Source organism: Pelmatolapia mariae, linkage group LG20, assembly GCF_036321145.2.
Source record: "Pelmatolapia mariae isolate MD_Pm_ZW linkage group LG20, Pm_UMD_F_2, whole genome shotgun sequence".
NCBI classification, from domain to species: Eukaryota; Metazoa; Chordata; class Actinopteri; order Cichliformes; family Cichlidae; genus Pelmatolapia; species Pelmatolapia mariae.
Genome location: NC_086244.1, coordinates 16,347,020 through 16,367,278, shown reverse-complemented (window position 1 = coordinate 16,367,278; position 20,259 = coordinate 16,347,020). Strand labels below are relative to the sequence as shown.

Sequence of the window (20,259 nt, the reverse complement as noted above, 5' to 3'; positions counted from 1 at the left end):
TGCTATCTGGCTTCATGGATGGATAAAGTTGGGTGTCATCTGCAGATCAGTGAAAATGTGTTCTGTACCTTCTAATGATACTGCCTAAGGGAAGTTTGTGTAAGGCAAAAAAAAACCCCATCACAGGAGGCGCAGCTGGAGGTCACACTTTAGCTGGACCAACCTGGAGAGTCAGCACTTGCTCCTTTTGTCTGACCTTTTAAGTTCATAATGGATGTCATATTGACAATTGGAGGCCATTTTGAGAGTTCACGTGGTTAATGAGATTTTTCACATTAATGGCTGTAGCGGGACAAACACGTGTTGGTGCTTCGGAGTCAGACACAATATTAAAATATGTCATTCTTTATGTTAAATTTGATACAAGTATATAAATTTATTCTTCTGTATTTACTGTCATTAAAACACAAAGTTGATCTGAGTTGTACTTCCACTTGAGCAGGACTTTCATTTTGAAGGAAATCCCCTCCATCACCACCACCACCCTATCTGTGGATGGACAGAGATCATGACCAGAAATACTGTGAGTGTTACCCGAACAGAGAAAATCTGATTTTAATACACAAGACTCGCTGAATCCGAATATAGGCAGAGATGAAGTTTGTTTCCTCTGCTGTCTGAGTCAAAATGAATGACATGAGTGTTGAGCCGAATTCCTCAGCAGGCTGCAGTGGCCCTGAGGACTAAAACTGGGGGGTGTTTTTCCACGACCATCTATGGATTACCTTATATTTACTACCTTTCAAAGTAAATTCCATAGAAGAAAATAAGGATAAAAAAAAGAGAAGTGGCTCCTGTGTGCGCCAGACTCCGTTCAATATTTAGCTAAATTACTGTGTCCTTGGTTTGTAACTAAGAAAGTGAGTTTTATAGCAACTCCAAAGTTGTGCATGAATCATGCAGGGAGGTTTTAATGAATTCAGCAATGGATGTTGGTTACAGAGAATTTCTCCTCTGCAGAGATGTGCAGCCCTCATGTAGCATCCCAACCGAAAAACTCAAATAAAAAAAAAACATAAAGGTCAAGTAATCCCCACAGTGTGAGCCGATTTTCTCAGCAGGATGTGTACCTCTGCTTGGAATAATATTTGAAGCCGTATTTTACAAATGTACAAGTTTGTCTTTTGTGAATTAAGCACGTTAATTTGCAATAATAAATGTGTTTTTTCTGACCTACATTTCAAACTTAAAACCATAATTTTTAACCGTTCAGTTCTCCAAACTTTAGTGAAGCTGGGCTAAAGCCTTTCACCGTCACCTGTCCTCCTTAAGATGGGAGATTGTGGGAAGAAAACCGACATAAGCCTGAAAATCTCACAAATATTTTATTCTGGATTTGTAAGCTGACCGACTGGTTTACTCCGTGGTGTCATGAGTCATCTTTGTGACCTTGTTAATGATTTGATCAAAGTAATTTATACTTTTAATGGACATCGGTGATGTGGCTGATTTCCTCCTTTTGCACTCCCACTACGCAGCTTGCAGTCAGACAGCGATGCCCTGAGACTGCTAAATATTACAATTCTTATACGGAGTCTGGTGAGGTCTGTCGTCTTAAATCAGAGACTCTTATATCTCAGCCCTTGTGGCGGGTTGGTGGAACTGCAGCTTTTATTTTTGTCATTTAAACAAAAGCAGACTTCCTCCTTCAGTTTAACGCAGGAAAATAAAGACAGCAAAGCAGTTTTTAGTCCACACATACACTTAATGTTCAGAGGCAGCATTCAGTATAACAATAATTAAGAGAGGTTTTAAAATAGAGGCCAGATCAGGAGCTGTTTCGGAGGCAGTCAGCAGCAGAATGATGAGCAGAATGAGTCCAGGTCCTGCTGGGATTCAGAAGAACCTCCAGATCTGAGTCCTGATTCAGGATCCGGACCCTGTGGAGGTCTTTCTGTTTGAGTGCAGCAGGGCCGAGTGTCTCTCTCCTCCCCCCTCCTGATTGTGTCTCTCTCCCAGCCAATCATTGCTCCCAGCCTGCAGGGACGGTGGAGGTCAGTCGGGGGTGGCAGGAGGGTTGTTGAGTCGGCTTTTGTTCTGCTGCCTTCAGCCGTCCAATCAGCAGCGTGTGAGTACAACTGATCTGTGTAAATTACCCACAATGCCTCCGTGTGTCTCACAGGCTCAAAGTGAAAGCAGAGAATGATGAACAGACTCAGACTGGCGCTCTCTGAGCCTCTGTGTCTTCTTACAGATGTATAACCGACCCAGCAGCACCCAGACATGTTTCTGCTGCTGTTTCCCATCAGTTTAAACGCACTTTAAGCCTCTTCCCCCTGTAACCGTGACTCACACAGCTTCCAGGACGGAGGGCTTTAAATTGCTCACGGGTCCTTGGAGCTGTCGTGTTACTTCGGTAGCACATATACTAAAATTGGAACGATACAGAGAAGATTAGCATGGCCCCTGCGCAAGGATGACACGCAAATTCGTGAAGCGTTCCTCATTTTCCCTTTTAAACACACGCACAAAATCGGTTTTTAATCATCCTTTAGCTGCCTGACTGTAGCTTCTGTGCGCGCCAGACTTCGTTCAATATTTAGATAAATGACTGTGTCCTCGGTTTGTAACCAATAAAGCGAGTTTTATATCAACCCCAACGTTGTACATGAATTATGCAGAGGGGGTTTAATAAATTCGGCGATGGTTGTTGGTTACAGAGAGTTTCTGCTCTGCAGAGCTTTGCAGCCCTCGTGTAGCTTCCCAGCCGAAAGTCTGAAATAAAAAACATGAAGTTCAAATATTTCCCACAGTGTGAGCCGATTTCCTCAGGAGGTTGTGGAGCTAGAATAATATTTGAAGCCGTATTTTGCAAATGTACGAGTTTGTCTTTTGTGAATTAATACAGAGCATGTTAATTTGCAGTAATAAATGTGTTTTTTCAGACCTACATTTCAAAATTAAAAGCACAATTTTTAACTGTCCAGTTCTTCAAACGTTAGTGAAGCTGGGCTAAAGTATTTCACCGTCACCTGTCCTCCTTCAGGCGGGGGATTGTGGGAAGGAAACCGACGTCTATTGAGCTTGGAAAGAAAAGAGTCTGGACTTCTTTAAGTTGCTTGAAGACGTTTCACCTCTCATCCGAGAAGCTTCGTCAGTTCTAGGGTCACATGGTGGAGAGTCCAGAAGAAAACCGACATAAACCTGAAAATCTCACAAATATTTTACGCCGGATTCGTAACCTGGCCCAACTAGTTTAGTGCAGGCTGTCAGGAGTCATCTTTGTGACGTTGTTAATGTTTTGATCAGAAGTAACTGATAATTTTAATGAGATTGGTGATGTGGCTGATTTCCTCCTCTTGCAGTCACACTCCTCAGCTTCGCGTCCACACAGCGACGCCCTGAGGCAGCCACTGGAACTGCGGCTGGTGTTTTAAGAGATAAGGGATAACGCTTTATTGTCATTGCACAGTCATACCTAGTACAATAGTACAACGAAATTGCAAAACTGTCCCACGTTGGCAGTACGCACAACACAACACAAACAAGACAGCACAACACAGTAACTTAATAAACAAAAAGAAATAAAAAGAATGAGTGTATATTTTTATTGCGCATTGTTAGTATTATTATTATTGTCCCTAAGGCAGCCAATCAGGTCAGCGGTTAGCATTGATTAGGGCTATTGCGCTGTTGTACAAGCTGTCCTGGAGTCTGTTTGTACGCGACCTCCGCAACCTGAATTTCCTGCCAGACAGCAGGAGCTGATCAGTGTTTTTGCCCACAATAAGCTGAGATTCTGAAGTATACTATGTGCCGAATTTCCCACCAAGTGGTAATGAGTAATGTTTGTTATTATGGATCACATTAAGAACACTATTACTTTTGTTCTGCTGCCTTCAGCCGTCCAATCAGCAGCGTGTGAGTAAAACCGGTCTGTGTAAATTACCCACAATGCCTCCGTGTGTCTCACAGGCTCAAAGTGAAAGCAGAGAATGATGAACAGACTCAGACTGGCGCTCTCTGAGCCTCTGTGTCTTCTTACAGATGTATAACCGACCCAGCAGCACCCAGACATGTTTCTGCTGCTGTTTCCCATCAGTTTAAACGCACTTTAAGCCTCTTCCCCCTGTAACCGTGACTCATACAGCTTCCAGGACGGAGGGCTTTAAATTGCTCACGGGTCCTTGGAGCTGTCGTGTTACTTCGGTAGCACATATACTAAAATTGGAACGATACAGAGAAGATTAGCATGGCCCCTGCGCAAGGATGACACGCAAATTCGTGAAGCGTTCCTCATTTTCCCTTTTAAAAACACGCACAAAATCGGTTTTTAATCATCCTTTAGCTGCCTGACTGTAGCGTTAAATCATGCAGGAAGTGCATCTGACTCCGCCCCCTGGTGGTATACAAGCAGTGCCGAAACATTTAAATTTTAAGATTTAGGATTTCTGTCCACATGCTAAGTTCAGCTTCTCCTGCACGACAGCAGAGAGCTGCCTTTTACTGAGATCACAGAAGGATTGTAAAGGCAACATGAGATCAGTGTGAAGTTTACAGCTGCACATTATGCTGTAAATGTTCCAGATCAGAGGCTGGTTCGGTGCATGGTGCGCTTGTAAACGTGTTTAACAGCAGTTAAGTAATATTTTTATGTTATTTAAATATTTATACAATTAATGAGTGTGTTAAAAGAGAGAGAGGGGACACTTAAACACTCTCAATTGAAATGTAAACTTTGATCAGAGTTTTTAATGAAGGGTTAGTGTGGATAATGCTTCAGTCCTGTGCCAGGACCAGACGTACACAAATACTTAGATACTCAGAAGTACAGAAAAGCCTCAGGGAGAAGCTGAAGTACTGGTTTATCTTTAAAAAAATGGAGAAGTTGAGTCTCTGAAATATACTTAAAGGTTAAAACGGCTCTTTGAAGGACTTTTCTAGCAGCTGGTTCTGAGTGCTAAGCATAGCTAAGTGATATTAACATCACGTTAATATAATAAATTGATGATGACAACAGGAACTTTATTTCAACTTATTTGTGTTGAAATGTATGAAGTAACTAGAGGTGTGAATCAGACTGATCAAAGTTCAGATATCTGAATATTCTGCTCTTTGTTGTCGGGTAGTTTTCTCCACATCACTCTTTGTTATGAGACTAACTTTGATATTTCATGACTTAAAGATCAGATATATTTTTCTTTCATTAACATAAAGCAGATTTCTGTAACATTTGTTATGTTTAGTTCTTTATGGACTCGTTCACGCTCGGCCTGACTCTCCTCAGAGGCCTGAGCTAACCTGTAGAAAATGTCCTTCTCATTCTGCAGTGTTTCCTCCTGACATGGAGGCCACGGACCGACTCCTCAGTGTGACTGAATATCTGAAATGTGTGGTGGAGTGTAAAGACCTCCATCACTGACACTGATGTTTCTAATTGAACTCCATCATATGACTGTGAACATCTTTAAAATCTGTCTGAGCTGAAATCACACAGTAGTGAACTCTGTTATCAAATCAGGTGTAATTGTAATGAAATCATGTTTGCACTGTTTGACCTGTTGAGCTTGTCTTGTTGTTTACATGCATGTCTAAATATTTCTTCTACCCTGTATATTTTATATTTTCTTCTGTTTTTGCATTATTGTTATTATTCTTCTTAGGTATGCCGCATCTATTGATTTATTCCTTCCCTTTCTACTTTGCTGCTGTAACAAAGTGAATTTCTGGGACTAATAAATTCTTTCTTATCACCGTGATGGAAATAACTGTAAACAAAGATGCCAAATAGTTATTTCTTTTTTAAAAAAGGAGTCTGGAGACATGTCACTGTGCTGGTGATATCCATGTCAATGATTTGATTTGATTTGATGAAGCCTTTATTTGTGACTTGCAGTTGCCTGCAGCAAAATTGGACCCCTTCCAACCATACATACATTACACAAACTTCACATTGGGGAGACGGGTCAGAACAGGTAGCGTGAAGAAGAACAATGAAATGTACAACACAAAAGGGCAGTGGAGGAGAAAAAAGAGAACTCTGCTCAGACTGAGCTCCTGATTGGGGATCAGTATGAGAACAGAAAACAAAAACTCCTCAGCACAAAAGCACACGAATCTTCACACCATAACACCATGGAAACACGTGACAAGCAGCAGGGGTGGGTGAGTAGGGTTAGAGTAAGCCAATGCAGACGGCAGCATCAGGTCATCTCTGCGCGTTCCAGCTGACCCACCGTCTGCATCGGAAGGGGGGGAAGAATTGGAGGTGATGACGGTGGCTCGGTCCCCTCGTCCAGAACGTCAGCTGACATCCTTGAGCTTGATGCCTGCTGCTGCTACAGCTACTCCACCCCGATCAGTTCTCTGTAACTCATCACACGTAGATCTCAAAGTATGAATGTCATTTATACTGTGAGGACAGAGCAGCTTAAAGGTGAAAATTTCATTATATCCTCGACCTGTGTACGCAGCAGGCTTGATCAAACCCACGTGAAGACTAAACACCTTTGGCTCACCTCATCTGGTCTGGCAGTGGAAACCAGGGCTCAGGTTGGACGAGGCCAGGAACTGCTCGGTTATGGTGGAGGAGCCACCAAAGATGGAGGGGGAGCCTTGTGAGGAGTAGCAGCAGGAGATGGCACCTCCGCAAGCTGATCCAGGCCTTGTGAGACCTCCAGCAGCTCCTCCTGTGACAACGTGGTAGGAGCTGGATGTGGTTGTAGTGAGAGGCTGAATGAAAGAGAAGTAAATGTTTTAGTTCATGAAGAGCTTGATGTTTGAATTAAAGAGAGTGGAAGCTGATCAGACTGCAGAAAGAAACCATTTCTTTTTGGTTGGTGTAGCTGGTGTAACAAACCCTCTGAGGCATCCACCTCCTCTGGGCTCTGCAGCCCTGGGGACCGATGACCTGGACCTCTTTGGAGGCTTCTAGGAGAGGGTCCCAATGGGGGCCCTCCCAGTGGGGGCCCTCCCAGATGTTAAATGCTCCTTCTAAAATTAGGCATGAGTATGAGATAGATTCTTTAATCACTGCATTTACTAACTCAATATGTTTGTTTTTAAAGCAGTGAGAGAATGTGACAGTCAGTTTTTAGTAATCTGCTTACTCTTTCATCAAAGTCTTCATTTGTTGAATCAGGTGTTTTATACAGTGTGATGGCATGCAGCGAGCACAGATGTTATGATGATGAGCTGGATCATCCTCTTGTCTCATTTAAGTAATTTCGGCTCGAAACTGTTAAACTCACAGTGGAATAAGTCACCGGATGTACAGCGTGAACGATGCTCGGTTAACGCAACACCGACCAACACTGTGTACCGACTTTAAATCCTCCGCCCGGGTGTTAGCTAAACTTTGTGAAATCACTGATTCACACAGTCACAGAAAGAAAATACATGGGTTAGCTCAGAGAGCCTCGTGTGAGTCTGAAATAATATAATTTAACTGTTTTTCACCATTATTTCATGAAAATAAAGCAAAGAAAGACTGAATAAATCGGTACTCACAAGATTCTCCGGAGCTCTGCCGATGGGAGGGTCAATGAAGAAACTGGAACAAATCCTCAAACTGTGTTGCTAACAGGGATGTTGAAGAGTGCCCTTTGGTGGATAAACTCTGCACAATGATACTCACAGCACAGATGAATGGTGTTTCTCTCGTCTCTTCTTTACTTATTTAGATTTACAAACCATTTAATCAGGTCAGATCAGGTTGTTCAGGCTATACCACATATTAGTATTGTTTTAAGGACCTTAATCACAGCCTGTAACCAATGTACATTTACTGGAAATATCATTTATTGTCAGGGCTCTGTGTGCTGGTGGATGAAGAGGTGGATCCAAATGCAGGACTCATACACTGACTTGAAACTCAAAAACCTCAGCTTTATTCGCTGGCAGAAAACAAAACATAAACTGAGCAGTGGTACTAACATGAAACTAGTGAAACACTGACACGGAAACACACAGGCAACATCTGAGGGTACGACGCGACACCGGGTTGAGGAAAACACAGGGCTTAAATACACAGGGCAGTAATGAGGGAATGGGCAACAGAAGGGAGACACAGCTGGGAGAGATCAGGGCTAACGAGGACGGGGGAGCGAAGCTAGACACACTAACATAAGACAAAGACTTTCACAATAAAACAGGAAACAAGAAACACAACTCAAAGACACGGACTCAACACAGAGAGGCGGACAGAAAGTAATACATGAACCCCAAACAATAAGTGAGACCACAATTCCTAAAAACAATGATAAACAGAAACATGAAACTCTAATACTAGACATCATCATAATCATCAACACCAGCACAACAAGAAAACAATCCATCATTCAAATATAAACCCAAACATACTAAACTCAAAATACTGGGTCCAACGGACCCAGAACCGTGACAGTACCCCCCCTCTAAGGGCTGGCTCCCGACAGCCATAAACAAAAAAAAAAAAAAAAAAAAAAAACCAGAACGAAACATGAGCACCAAACCAGGGCGGGCGGAGGGGGTCCAGGAAGGAGGGACAGAAACCAAACAAAAAACAAGGAGCACAAGAGTCCAAACAACACAGGAAAACACATCAAAACCAAAAACCAAACAAGAGCTCAACAAGAGTCCACAAACAGTTCAGGGGGTCGACCCGGAGGTCGGCCATACAGGAACCAAAACAGGTCAGGGGGTCGGCCATGCACACGGCAACGGGCAAACAGTTCTGGTGGCCGACCGTGCACACGGCAACGGCGGCGAGGGGCAAACAGTTCTGGTGGCCGACCGTGCACACGGCAACGGCGGCGACGGGCAAACAGTTCTGGGGGCCGGCCACGTGGAAGGCAGTGGCGGCCACTGAGCAGATCCGGAGGTCGGCTGCGATGCCAGCAGCGGCGACGATCCCTCCCAGGAGGCCGACCGCGATGGCCATGACGCCCAATTAGAGGCCTGGAAAGCGGCCGGCAGAGGCGAAGCGGAACAGGACGGACCGGGTCCCATGACGGCGCGGACGAAGACACAGAGGGCGGGGCGGCCGCGGAACCAGAGGGCAGCGCTGCGGCCGCTGCAGGCGTGGATGAAGCCGCGGCCGCTGCAGGCGTGGATGAAGCCGCGGCCGCTGCAGGCGTGGATGAAGCCGCGGCCGCTGCAGGCGTGGATGAAGCCGCGGCCGCTGCAGGCGTGGATGAAGCCGCGGCCGCTGCAGGCGTGGATGAAGCCGCGGCCGCTGCAGGCGTGGATGAAGCCGCGGCCGCTGCAGGCGTGGATGAAGCCGCGGCCGCTGCAGGCGTGGATGAAGCCGCGGCCGCTGCAGGCGTGGATGAAGCCGCGGCCGCTGCAGGCGTGGATGAAGCCGCGGCCGCTGCAGGCGTGGATGAAGCCGCGGCCGCTGCAGGCGTGGATGAAGCCGCGGCCGCTGCAGGCGTGGATGAAGCCGCGGCCGCTGCAGGCGTGGATGAAGCCGCGGCCGCTGCAGGCGGCGATGATGATGATGATGCTGCAGGCGGCGATGATGATGATGATGATGCTGCAGGCGGCGATGATGATGATGATGATGCTGCAGGCGGCGATGATGATGATGATGATGCTGCAGGCGGCGATGATGATGATGATGATGCTGCAGGCGGCGATGATGATGATGATGATGCTGCAGGCGGCGATGATGATGATGATGATGCTGCAGGCGGCGATGATGATGATGATGATGCTGCAGGCGGCGATGATGATGATGATGCTGCAGGCGGCGATGATGATGATGATGCTGCAGGCGGCGATGATGATGATGATGCTGCAGGCGGCGATGATGATGATGATGCTGCAGGCGGCGATGATGATGATGATGCTGCAGGCGGCGATGATGATGATGATGCTGCAGGCGGCGATGATGATGATGATGCTGCAGGCGGCGATGATGATGATGATGCTGCAGGCGGCGATGATGATGATGATGCTGCAGGCGGCGATGATGATGATGATGCTGCAGGCGGCGATGATGATGATGATGCTGCAGGCGGCGATGATGATGATGATGCTGCAGGCGGCGATGATGATGATGATGCTGCAGGCGGCGATGATGATGATGATGATGCAGGCGGCGATGATGATGATGATGCTGCAGGCGGCGATGATGATGATGATGCTGCAGGCGGCGATGATGATGATGATGCTGCAGGCGGCGATGATGATGATGATGCTGCAGGCGGCGATGATGATGATGCTGCAGGCGGCGATGATGATGATGCTGCAGGCGGCGATGATGATGATGCTGCAGGCGGCGATGATGATGATGCTGCAGGCGGCGATGATGATGATGATGTGGGTGACGGCTGAACAGCCCTCCCCAGACCGCCAGCAGACGGGAGGATGTGCTGTCTGGGTCCTCCAGGACCCTCAGCTAAAGAGGTGTGGTGCTGGGTGGGCTCCTCGGACCCACCAGCAGATGTGGCATAAGGCTGGCTGGGCGACTCCGGCCCTCCAGCCGACGAGGCAGGATGCTGGCTGGGTTCTCCCGAACCCCCAGCTGACGACACTTGAGGCTGGACGGGCTCCTCGGGCCCTCCAGCTAGAGCAGATGCAGGGCCAGAGGCAATTGGGACCCCTGGCTGAGGGTGAAGATGAGTGGCTGACCGAGCAGTTGACAAAGCTAATGATTCCTCCACTAACTGAGCTACTGACTGGGTTATGGACTGAGCTATGGGTAGCGGAGCTGAATGTGGTGGAGGTGGAGACCGAGCAACCGGTGGCTGCTGAGCAGGGAACACTGGACACCGAGCTACCGGTGGCTGCTGAGCAGGGAACACTGGACACCGAGCTACCGGTGGCTGCTGAGCAGGGAACACTGGACACCGAGCTACCGGTGGCTGCTGAGCAGGGAACACTGGACACCGAGCTACCGGTGGCTGCTGAGCAGGGAACACTGGACACCGAGCTACCGGTGGCTGCTGAGCAGGGAACACTGGACACCGAGCTACCGGTGGCTGCTGAGCAGGGAACACTGGACACCGAGCTACCGGTGGCTGCTGAGCAGGGAACACTGGACACCGAGCTACCGGTGGCTGCTGAGCAGGGAACACTGGACACCGAGCTACCGGTGGCTGCTGAGCAGGGAACACTGGACACCGAGCTACCGGTGGCTGCTGAGCAGGGAACACTGGACACCGAGCTACCGGTGGCTGCTGAGCAGGGAACACTGGACACCGAGCTACCGGTGGCTGCTGAGCAGGGAACACTGGACACCGAGCTACCGGTGGCTGCTGAGCAGGGAACACTGGACACCGAGCTACCGGTGGCTGCTGAGCAGGGAACACTGGACACCGAGCTACCGGTGGCTGCTGAGCAGGGAACACTGGACACCGAGCTACCGGTGGCTGCTGAGCAGGGAACACTGGACACCGAGCTACCGGTGGCTGCTGAGCAGGGAACACTGGACACCGAGCTACCGGTGGCTGCTGAGCAGGGAACACTGGACACCGAGCTACCGGTGGCTGCTGAGCAGGGAACACTGGACACCGAGCTACAGGTGGCTGCTGAGCAGGGAACACTGGACACCGAGCTACAGGTGGCTGCTGAGCAGGGAACACTGGACACCGAGCTACAGGTGGCTGCTGAGCAGGGAACACTGGACACCGAGCTACAGGTGGCTGCTGAGCAGGGAACACTGGACACCGAGCTACAGGTGGCTGCTGAGCAGGGAACACTGGACACCGAGCTACAGGTGGCTGCTGAGCAGGGAACACTGGACACTGAGCTACAGGTGGCTGCTGAGCAGGGAGCACTGGACACTGAGCTACAGGTGGCTGCTGAGCAGGGAACACTGGACACTGAGCTACAGGTGGCTGCTGAGCTGAAGGTGTGGAAATGAAAGCTACACCAGTCCGTACTACAGGAGAAAAGGGAAGTGTGGTTGGGTGGTGATGGCTAGGGTTGCATTTCTTCTTTAATGGTGGATCAAACGATTTGGCGATAAATCTTGGCAAAAACTGCCGCTGACGTTGAGAACTCCACGTGGTGAGGGCCTCCAGGAGGGTAGCTGAATCGTCCATTCCTGGACCGCCCATGCCAAACAGTTCGAAGGCTAGCCTCGCTTTTAGAGCTGTTATTATTTGCTTAAGTCCATTTATGTTCAGAAAACTGACGGTGGAGGCAGTGGACGACAAAAAATTATCAAAAAACACTACCTCCAGCTGCCTCTTGTAGGGGCTCGCGGCGTGGATTATCCTCCAACAGTAATCCCATAGCTGCGCGAGTTTCTCTCCCTCAGAGGTGAAGCGTGAGTCTGCTGGATCCATACTGGTCGCGTCATTCTGTCAGGGCTCTGTGTGCTGGTGGATGAAGAGGTGGATCCAAATGCAGCACTCATACACTGACTTGAAACTCAAAAACCTCAGCTTTATTCGCTGGCAGAAAACAAAACATAAACTGAGCAGTGGTACTAACATGAAACTAGTGAAACACTGACACGGAAACACACAGGCAACATCTGAGGGTACGACGCGACACCGGGTTGAGGAAAACACAGGGCTTAAATACACAGGGCAGTAATGAGGGAATGGGCAACAGAAGGGAGACACAGCTGGGAGAGATCAGGGCTAACGAGGACGGGGGAGCGAAGCTAGACACACTAACATAAGACAAAGACTTTCACAATAAAACAGGAAACAAGAAACACAACTCAAAGACACGGACTCAACACAGAGAGGCGGACAGAAAGTAATACATGAACCCCAAACAATAAGTGAGACCACAATTCCTAAAAACAATGATAAACAGAAACATGAAACTCTAATACTAGACATCATCATAATCATCAACACCAGCACAACAAGAAAACAATCCATCATTCAAATATAAACCCAAACATACTAAACTCAAAATACTGGGTCCAACGGACCCAGAACCGTGACATTTATACAGGTTTTCCTCATACTGGTGCTGAGCGTGTAGGATCCACAGCATGAAACACCTCACACCTGTCCACACTAACGAGGGCTGCGTTCTTTTATTTTACCTGGATTCACTTTCTCATTGGCTCTGCCTCTTCGCTACTTGTCCTGAATCTTTTAATTCTTTTATTTGCACATGTTACCAGTCAGCATGACTGATATACACTTTATTGGTTATTGGGCCAGCAGTTATTTCAGACTCATCACTTTGTGGATGGTGTGACTTTAAAACAGGAATTTTGTAGTCAGGAACTCACCTATTTATTGTTTCAAATATGAAGCATGGCTTTGTATTTCTGTCTTTTTTCCAATGAAAATTAACACTAAAGTGACTTTATTTCTATTTATGAGACTTTTAAAATCTTCTTTTATGTGTTAATGGGTGTAAACTGAATGCGGTCACCTCCACTCTACTGTAAAAAGCAAAGATAAAGTCACTGAATCTGTTTCCTGTCATGTGCCTCTGACAGACAGCCACAGCTGCCCCGGACCAAAATACCACCGGGGGAACCGACCCAAACAAGGGGACGACACCTACCTCGGTACCCACATGCACCACCTCATACCTCCGTCACCTCCCTCCCTCTCTTACCGCTCTGCTGAGGTGGTTCAACCCCTTCAGGGTTATTTTTGGCCTTTGCAGGGGTCGGCCTAAGAGGAGAGAGAGAGAGGGCACCCGAATGTTAGTGAGAGTCCTGCACTCCCTCAGCCTGTCCCGCCCTCGACTGCTTTCTCCTTCCTCACTGTCTCCTCTGTGTTTTGTTTGCCCAGCACAATGACTGTAGGGAACATGGAACGAGCCGAGCTGTTTGATGCCGGGAGCAAAGGTCGAGGCTTGAGGGCCGCCAAAGAGCTCAACACGGGGGAAGTGATCTTCTCCGAGCCCAGCTTTGCAGCTGTGGTCTTCGACAGGTACGGGTCTCCTGGTCGTTCTGGGTTTTGCATGAACACGTCTCAGGTGTACTCAGACTGTGGGCGTTGGTCACCATCTCAGGGTCGTGACCTTCCTTCTAGACCTCTGAATTCTATGACATCAGCAACACGAAGGCCATTGAGGTGTCATGTGAACCTGAGCGTGACATAGTTCTGGATCCAATGTGAGGAGGCTCCAGCAGAAAGGATTATGACACCTTTACAAGGTTTAACGTTCAGGTTTTATTAATATAAGATCAGATTTAAGAGTGTAACGCCTTTTAGCGTCACATATGGAACAAAAAAAAGCACATTTTGTGGTGGTTGGTTTCAGGTATGCAGTGATCTGCAGGTTGATTCTCACTGTTTAGTTTGGCCTCTGGAGACAGAAAACAGACCTGTCCCCGAAAATCTGAGAGGGATGGATGTTTGACAACGCAGCAAAAGTCAAACTGGGACACACAGGAGGCCAGTGCGACGTCATTAGGAACTGGATTGATGTGGTCTGCTTTGCTGGTTTCAGTGGTTTGAATAAGCTGCAGCCATCTGAGTTTAAAGTCGTTCAAGCTTGGTTTTGTTTTTTTGGCGCCAGAGTTGACAGTTGACCTTTTGACATAGAAAATGAGTCTTGTGTCCAAATGTAGGTAAAAAAGAAAACATTTCATTGTTTTGAAGATTTATCCAGCAAATTATTGGAAAACAAACATCCAGAGAACCAGTTTGTTTTTTCTGTTCCTCTATGAGGACATGAAATCTTTGATCTTTATTGAAACTATGATATATTATGATGAGGGCCTGTAACTGTAATTTCATACAAGAAGGTAAAAATTTTTATGCCTTCGTTAAATGAACTGAAGTTATTGGATCTCAGGATCAGGCGGGAGCTGATTCCTGATTTTTTTGAGCTTTCTACATGTTTGCTTTGGTTAGTAATGATTTGCTGATGGCTAAAATCAGCTGGTATTAAAGGAAACACTGGTTTGTTGATGTGCTAGAATACCAGACACAGATCTGGTAGCAGTGTTAGTGTTACAGCCTTATAAGAGCTCGTATCTGCAAGACAGCAGCTCACCGAAGCAGGCATGCACTGAGTGTTTCTGCACAGTGTAAGGCGGGAGCTGTCCAAAACTACAAAGAGACTAAGGACGCTGTAAGTGGTGAGAGGCATTAACAAGGCTGCTTGGTGTTGTTTTGGACCGGCACAGAGGGCTGAATAAACAGTTTACACACAGACCTGCAAACTTCTGTGAGGTTTAAAGAATGATAAAGAAATGAGAATCAGGGAAACTAGAAAAACAGCTACATACTTTCATTATTCTCTGAGCATAGGAGCACTCCTCATCTCTGTGATTTTACCTATAACCTGTCTGTGTTTCTCTTTCAGTTTGGCCACCCAGGTGTGCCACAGCTGCTTCCGCTATCAGGCCAATCTGCACCGCTGCGCTCAGTGCAAGTTTGCCCACTACTGCGACCGAACCTGCCAGACCGCGTGCTGGAACGAGCACAAGCAGGAGTGTGGCGCCATCAAGAAGCTTGGCAGCGCTCCCAGTGAGAATATTCGGTAAGAAAATGTGCATGACAGAGACCTCTGGGTTTTCCCACCATCGAAAAATGTGCTGACATCTGAAACGTTTTTGCTTCCTGGATAAATAAAGTTTGTAGAAGAGAAGGGAAATAAACTTTGTATGAAAAGACAGATTTTCACCCCCCGTGAACGCTTGCAGACTTCACACATTCCCGGCAGTTAAGAGCTGTTTACAGGCCGCAAAGTACCAGAGAGCGCGCTTAAACTAAGATTTATTAATACCAGAAGTGATGTTAAATGTGATAGTGCAAGGTTTGTCCAAATGTGCTCAATCTTGTTTTGTATTTGGTTACTACCAGCAATCCCATTTATCTGTTATCCCCAAATTACCTGTGACTCATCTAAAGCTAAGATTGGCATTGGATTTTGTTTTAGCCACGTGCTAAATAGGTAAAGTTTCTTTTGGGGTGAGGTTCAATTGGGGTGTTCCAAATTAGGTGGACCAACCAAACTAAAAAGCTTAACCAAAGGCTAAATGGGTCATTGGGGACCTGGTTAAAGCCTTTGCTGCTGTCATGATCAGTGGGTTGAACTTCCAGGCTCTGAGGCTAATAAATCAGCCAGGCTGGGGGTTTGTGTCACATGATTGTTTTAGAATTGTGTATCGACAACAAAATCCTAGTTATACCTGAAACCATTGCACTACATCATGCGTTTCCTGCCAGGTTTATTGTCCTGGACTATAATCTGGCTGATATTCCCAGGAATCTTGGACATGGATGAATGAACCTTCAATTTCCTGTTTCTTCCTGCGACAGCTTGGCAGCTCGTGTGCTGTGGCGTATGCACAAGGACACGGGCATCGCTTCTGACAGTCAGCTGATCTCCGTTGACCAACTGCAGGAGCATGTGGCCGACCTGGCCGCCGAAGACTTTAAGCAGCTCCGGGCTGACGTGCACAAGTTCCTTCAGTACTGGTCTTACGGGACGAGGCAGCACTCTGTCGACTATATCTCACACATCTTTGGCATTGTTAGTGTTTCATCATTAATCACCAAATCCAACATCCTAGCCCTGCCTCTGCCTCTTCTTACCCTCCCTGCCATCTGTGTCTGTTCTTGCAGATCAAGTGTAATGGATTCACCCTGAGTGACCAAAGAGGGCTGCAGGCTGTGGGTGTGGGTCTTTTTCCCAACCTGTGCCTGGTCAACCATGACTGCTGGCCTAACTGCACCGTCATCCTCAACCACGGGAAGTACGTGAACCTCTCAGGGTCATTTCATAAAAAAACACTTCAATTTGAAAAAATCTTAATGAAAGCACGCAGAATTTTATCCTCCTAACACTAAGAAGTTGTAGATTATGTGTCTTTTGTGCTTGTGACGACTTAATTTACAGATATATATGGAGGCATATATTAGGGAAGTAAAGTACAGTAATAAAGCCAGAGTCTGGCAGATTTAGTGGACCACACCGATGCTTTACTTTAAACAGAGTGCAGCGTATAAACGTCTGACTCTCTCTTTTCTTTGCAGCCAGTCAGCTGTGAGCTCTGCTCTCCACTCTCAGAGGAGGTATGTTTTCCAGACGTTCACCACTCGTTCCGACATATGACTGGCTTTAGTGAGAACACACAGACACACACACCAGTGTTTATTCCAGCTATAACGCAGAGTGCTACATACACAGTTTTATTATCTTTCTGTTTCTCCTGTGAGGCTGGGGAAAAAAACACAAATATTAGACTTAAAAACACCCAAAGTTGAGGTTAGAGTTGCAGTTCCTGTGGTGTCCACTGGAGGCTCCCTCGAGAAGTGCACAAGTCCCCATAGACCCCTAATGTTAAAATATACAACTTCACAGCAGAAATAAACATGTTTACAGCCTGGTAGAAAATCAGTTTTGATCTCTGTGGATAGTTTCCTCTTCATAGCATCTGTGCAGGTTTGGTTGCACTAAAAGAGGTTCTTAGACGTGAACTGCTTTTCCACAAGAACTTTTGCATTTTTTAAGTTTTCAGTTTAATAACACAGTAACTACAGGATCTACCTAAGGCTGTTAACCACTAAGGTTGCATATAGCTAAATATCCACTTTAGTTCAAATATAGTGTATCCAAACAGTAGCCAAAACATCACCAGTCTCAGGGCTGCATTAGGTTTTTACCTTACAATTCTAAGCACCTTGAGGCTGTTGTTGTAATCTGGCACTATCTAAATAAAATTCAATTGAACTGCTAAACCTGCAAGTTATCCTGTGATGTGTCAAAGCATCAAAACCAAGAGATAAAGCAGTAAATGGCAACAAATCACCCAATAGGTTGGTCATTCATGTAAGCTTAAGAGGAAGAAAATGCTCGTAGACGCTTGTTAGATATAAAAAAGTACACTTCTGAGAGACACTCATAGCTGGTTTTGGTCTTTTCCTGGGTGACGATAGTACCTCTCTTATCATAATGATTATAAACAAGAGATCAACCTGCCCCATATCTCTAAAAGTACACTTGTATGCAGAGATCATAGTGAACATGGACTAATCGACTTCCAGGATTCAAGATATTTAGATAGGTAACAAAGTCCAGTTTCCTCCACTGTAAAACAATTTACATGCATCGTGATGTCCTCAGAGTTTCCCTTAAGATGGTTGATAACCATCGTAAACCCTCACTGGGGTTTACTGAGACTCTACACCATGTGGTTTTAGAACTGGAGAAGCCTTTTGAATGAGAGGTGAAATGTCTTCACCAAACTTAAAGAAGTCCAGTCACTTTCTTTCCAAGCACCTTAGACTACCATGACCTGGATGACTGAGAAACCTACACCATCCGGTCCTTCTCTGTCCCAGGATTGAGCTACGGGCTCTGGGGAAAATCCCTGAGGGGGAAGAGCTGACCGTGAGCTACGTGGACTTCCTGAACCTTTCGGCTGACCGCCAGAAGAAGCTGAAGGAGCGTTTCCACTTTGACTGCACCTGTGAGCACTGCAGCAAGCACATCAAGGATGACCTGATGACAGCAGTTGCAGACAGCAAAGTGCGAGGGCAAACATTAGACTGTTTTTAAAGTGTATTTTCAGTTTATTACCTCGACTTTTCTCTCTTTCTCTCAGCCATCTGCGGATAAGGTAAAGGAGGTAACAGTCTTCAGTAAGGAGTCTTTGGAGAAGATTGAGAAGTCACGCATTGAGGGAGATTACAGTGAGGTACACCACGCCCTTGTCAGCTTCTTTCCACCTAACCCTCTCTTGATGACTGTTGCCATGCTTTCGTTAACTCCTTCAGTCTAGTCAGCATCTCTCCTTTCCTCTTTCAGGTGCTGAAGTTGTGTTATGAGTGTCTGCAGAAGCAGGAGAATGTCCTGGCAGACACTAACCTGTACAAGCTGCGAGTGCTCAGCATCGCCAGCGAGGTCCTGTCATACCAGCGGTCCTTCGCCAAGGCAGCAGACTACGCCCACAGTATGGTGGAGGGATACAGGTTAGTGCTGATAATAGACTCCGTATCAGATCAACATAGCCGCCAGGTTTGAGAAGTGAGGCCAGTATGGAAGCGCTTCCATGAGGCAGACCAGAACAGCACATTTAGGAGTCCTGATGTCTGCTTAACTCTCTGCAGACCTCCATAATTAAACTTTGGTAGGTCATGCATGGGAGCTAGGGTCTAAAACCATGTGTGAAATGGAAGAAGTTTGGAACCACCAGGACTCTTCATAGAGAAAGTGACTATCTGAGGTCTTGATTGGGGAGCAAAGATGAACTGGTTATTCCAACAAAGCTTCCTCTGAAGAGATTAGGGATAGCCATCTCAGTAATACTTCATTAATAGGGCCCTTCTGTTAGAACAGCTGGAAAGACCCAGACTATTAGACCTGATGAGGCAAAAAATACAGTTTTGAGGTAAAAAATCAGTTCCTGCCTGTAATCTGGTAAAACTGTCCCTATAGTAAAGCATGGTGGTGGTAGCATCATGCTGTGTGGTTGCTATGTTAGTAACTTGAACATGGAGGCTGGTGTAGACTGAGGAAAAAGTAAATAATATCTCTGGTGTATACTGGGTTTGCCCCAGGACCTTATCCTGGTAGGATGTGTCCTACACTTCACTTAGATTGCGTCCAGGTGGCATACTAGTCAGATACCAAAACTGCCTCAACTGCCTCTTTCGATGTGGAGAAGTACAACTCAAATGGTTGCAAACAAAGGCTAGGTTCTAACGCTTTTTATCTGCTGCTTCTGAGCTTTGAAACAGTCCATCACTTCATAACAGATCTGCCTAAACATCAGCGCCTTTTAAATTAATGCTTGAGACACACTACTTCAACCTGGCCTGTAATCCTGCTGGAGCTGAGAGTTAATATAAAATAAATCTACAAATAATGAATAAATAATTTATAATATATACTCATTGCTTTAGAGTGTGTATGTAAAGCATCTAAAATGTCGATTTTGGATGACTTTCACCCCCTTTGCTTTTGGAAACAGGAACTTGTACCACCCCAATAACGCCCAGCTGGGTATGGCCATTATGCGGGCAGGTGTCACCCACTGGCATGCAGGGCAGATCGAGGAGGGCCACAGCCTGATCTGTCAGGCCTACCGCATCCTGATGGTCACCCATGGACCCAACCACGCCATCACCAAAGACCTGGAGGTCACACTGCACTCACATGTTTGGTCTTTAAGTTCTATAGTAAATTGTAAATTCATTGATTTCACTTTTTTGTGCTTTAGGGGATGCGCACACAGACCGAGCTGGAGCTGAAGATGTTTAAGCAGAACAAGGCTGCGTACCAAACCATGAGGGACGCTGCACTGAAGCACTGAACACCAGAAACCTTCACCGCTGATGCTCCCATCTTAACTGTCCACTGACATGTACATACCGAGTCCCCTAAAGCTCTGCAAACAGCCCCTGAGCAGAGATCTGATTGCAAAGCTGCAGCTTGTAATGCAATATGCTG

The 20,259-nt window shown here is 46.7% G+C and overlaps 1 protein-coding gene and 2 non-coding genes across 4 annotated transcripts; all 3 read left to right on the top strand.

Annotated features, from left to right (window-relative positions):
- Positions 1 to 2,345: 2,345 nt before the first annotated feature.
- Positions 2,346 to 2,451, top strand: LOC134619619 (U6 spliceosomal RNA). Its single transcript, XR_010092025.1, has one exon. It is a non-coding gene; the product is annotated as a U6 spliceosomal RNA (small nuclear RNA).
- A 1,687-nt stretch (positions 2,452 to 4,138) lies between these two features.
- LOC134619618 (U6 spliceosomal RNA) lies at positions 4,139 to 4,244 on the top strand. Its single transcript, XR_010092024.1, has one exon. It is a non-coding gene; the product is annotated as a U6 spliceosomal RNA (small nuclear RNA).
- A 9,400-nt stretch (positions 4,245 to 13,644) lies between these two features.
- smyd1a (SET and MYND domain containing 1a) lies at positions 13,645 to 20,205 on the top strand. Of its 2 annotated transcripts, XM_063464532.1 has the most exons (10): positions 13,645 to 13,781; positions 15,166 to 15,342; positions 16,125 to 16,338; positions 16,431 to 16,561; positions 16,842 to 16,880; positions 18,150 to 18,336; positions 18,413 to 18,505; positions 18,616 to 18,779; positions 19,781 to 19,949; positions 20,030 to 20,205. In XM_063464532.1, the coding sequence occupies exons 1-10, from the start codon at positions 13,645 to 13,647 to the stop codon at positions 20,120 to 20,122; spliced, it is 1,404 nt and encodes a 467-aa protein (XP_063320602.1). In that variant the 3' UTR covers positions 20,123 to 20,205. The 2 variants fall into 2 exon arrangements, with proteins under 2 accessions (XP_063320602.1, XP_063320603.1); XM_063464533.1 differs by lacking the exon at positions 16,842 to 16,880.
- The last annotated feature ends 54 nt before the right edge of the window (positions 20,206 to 20,259 follow it).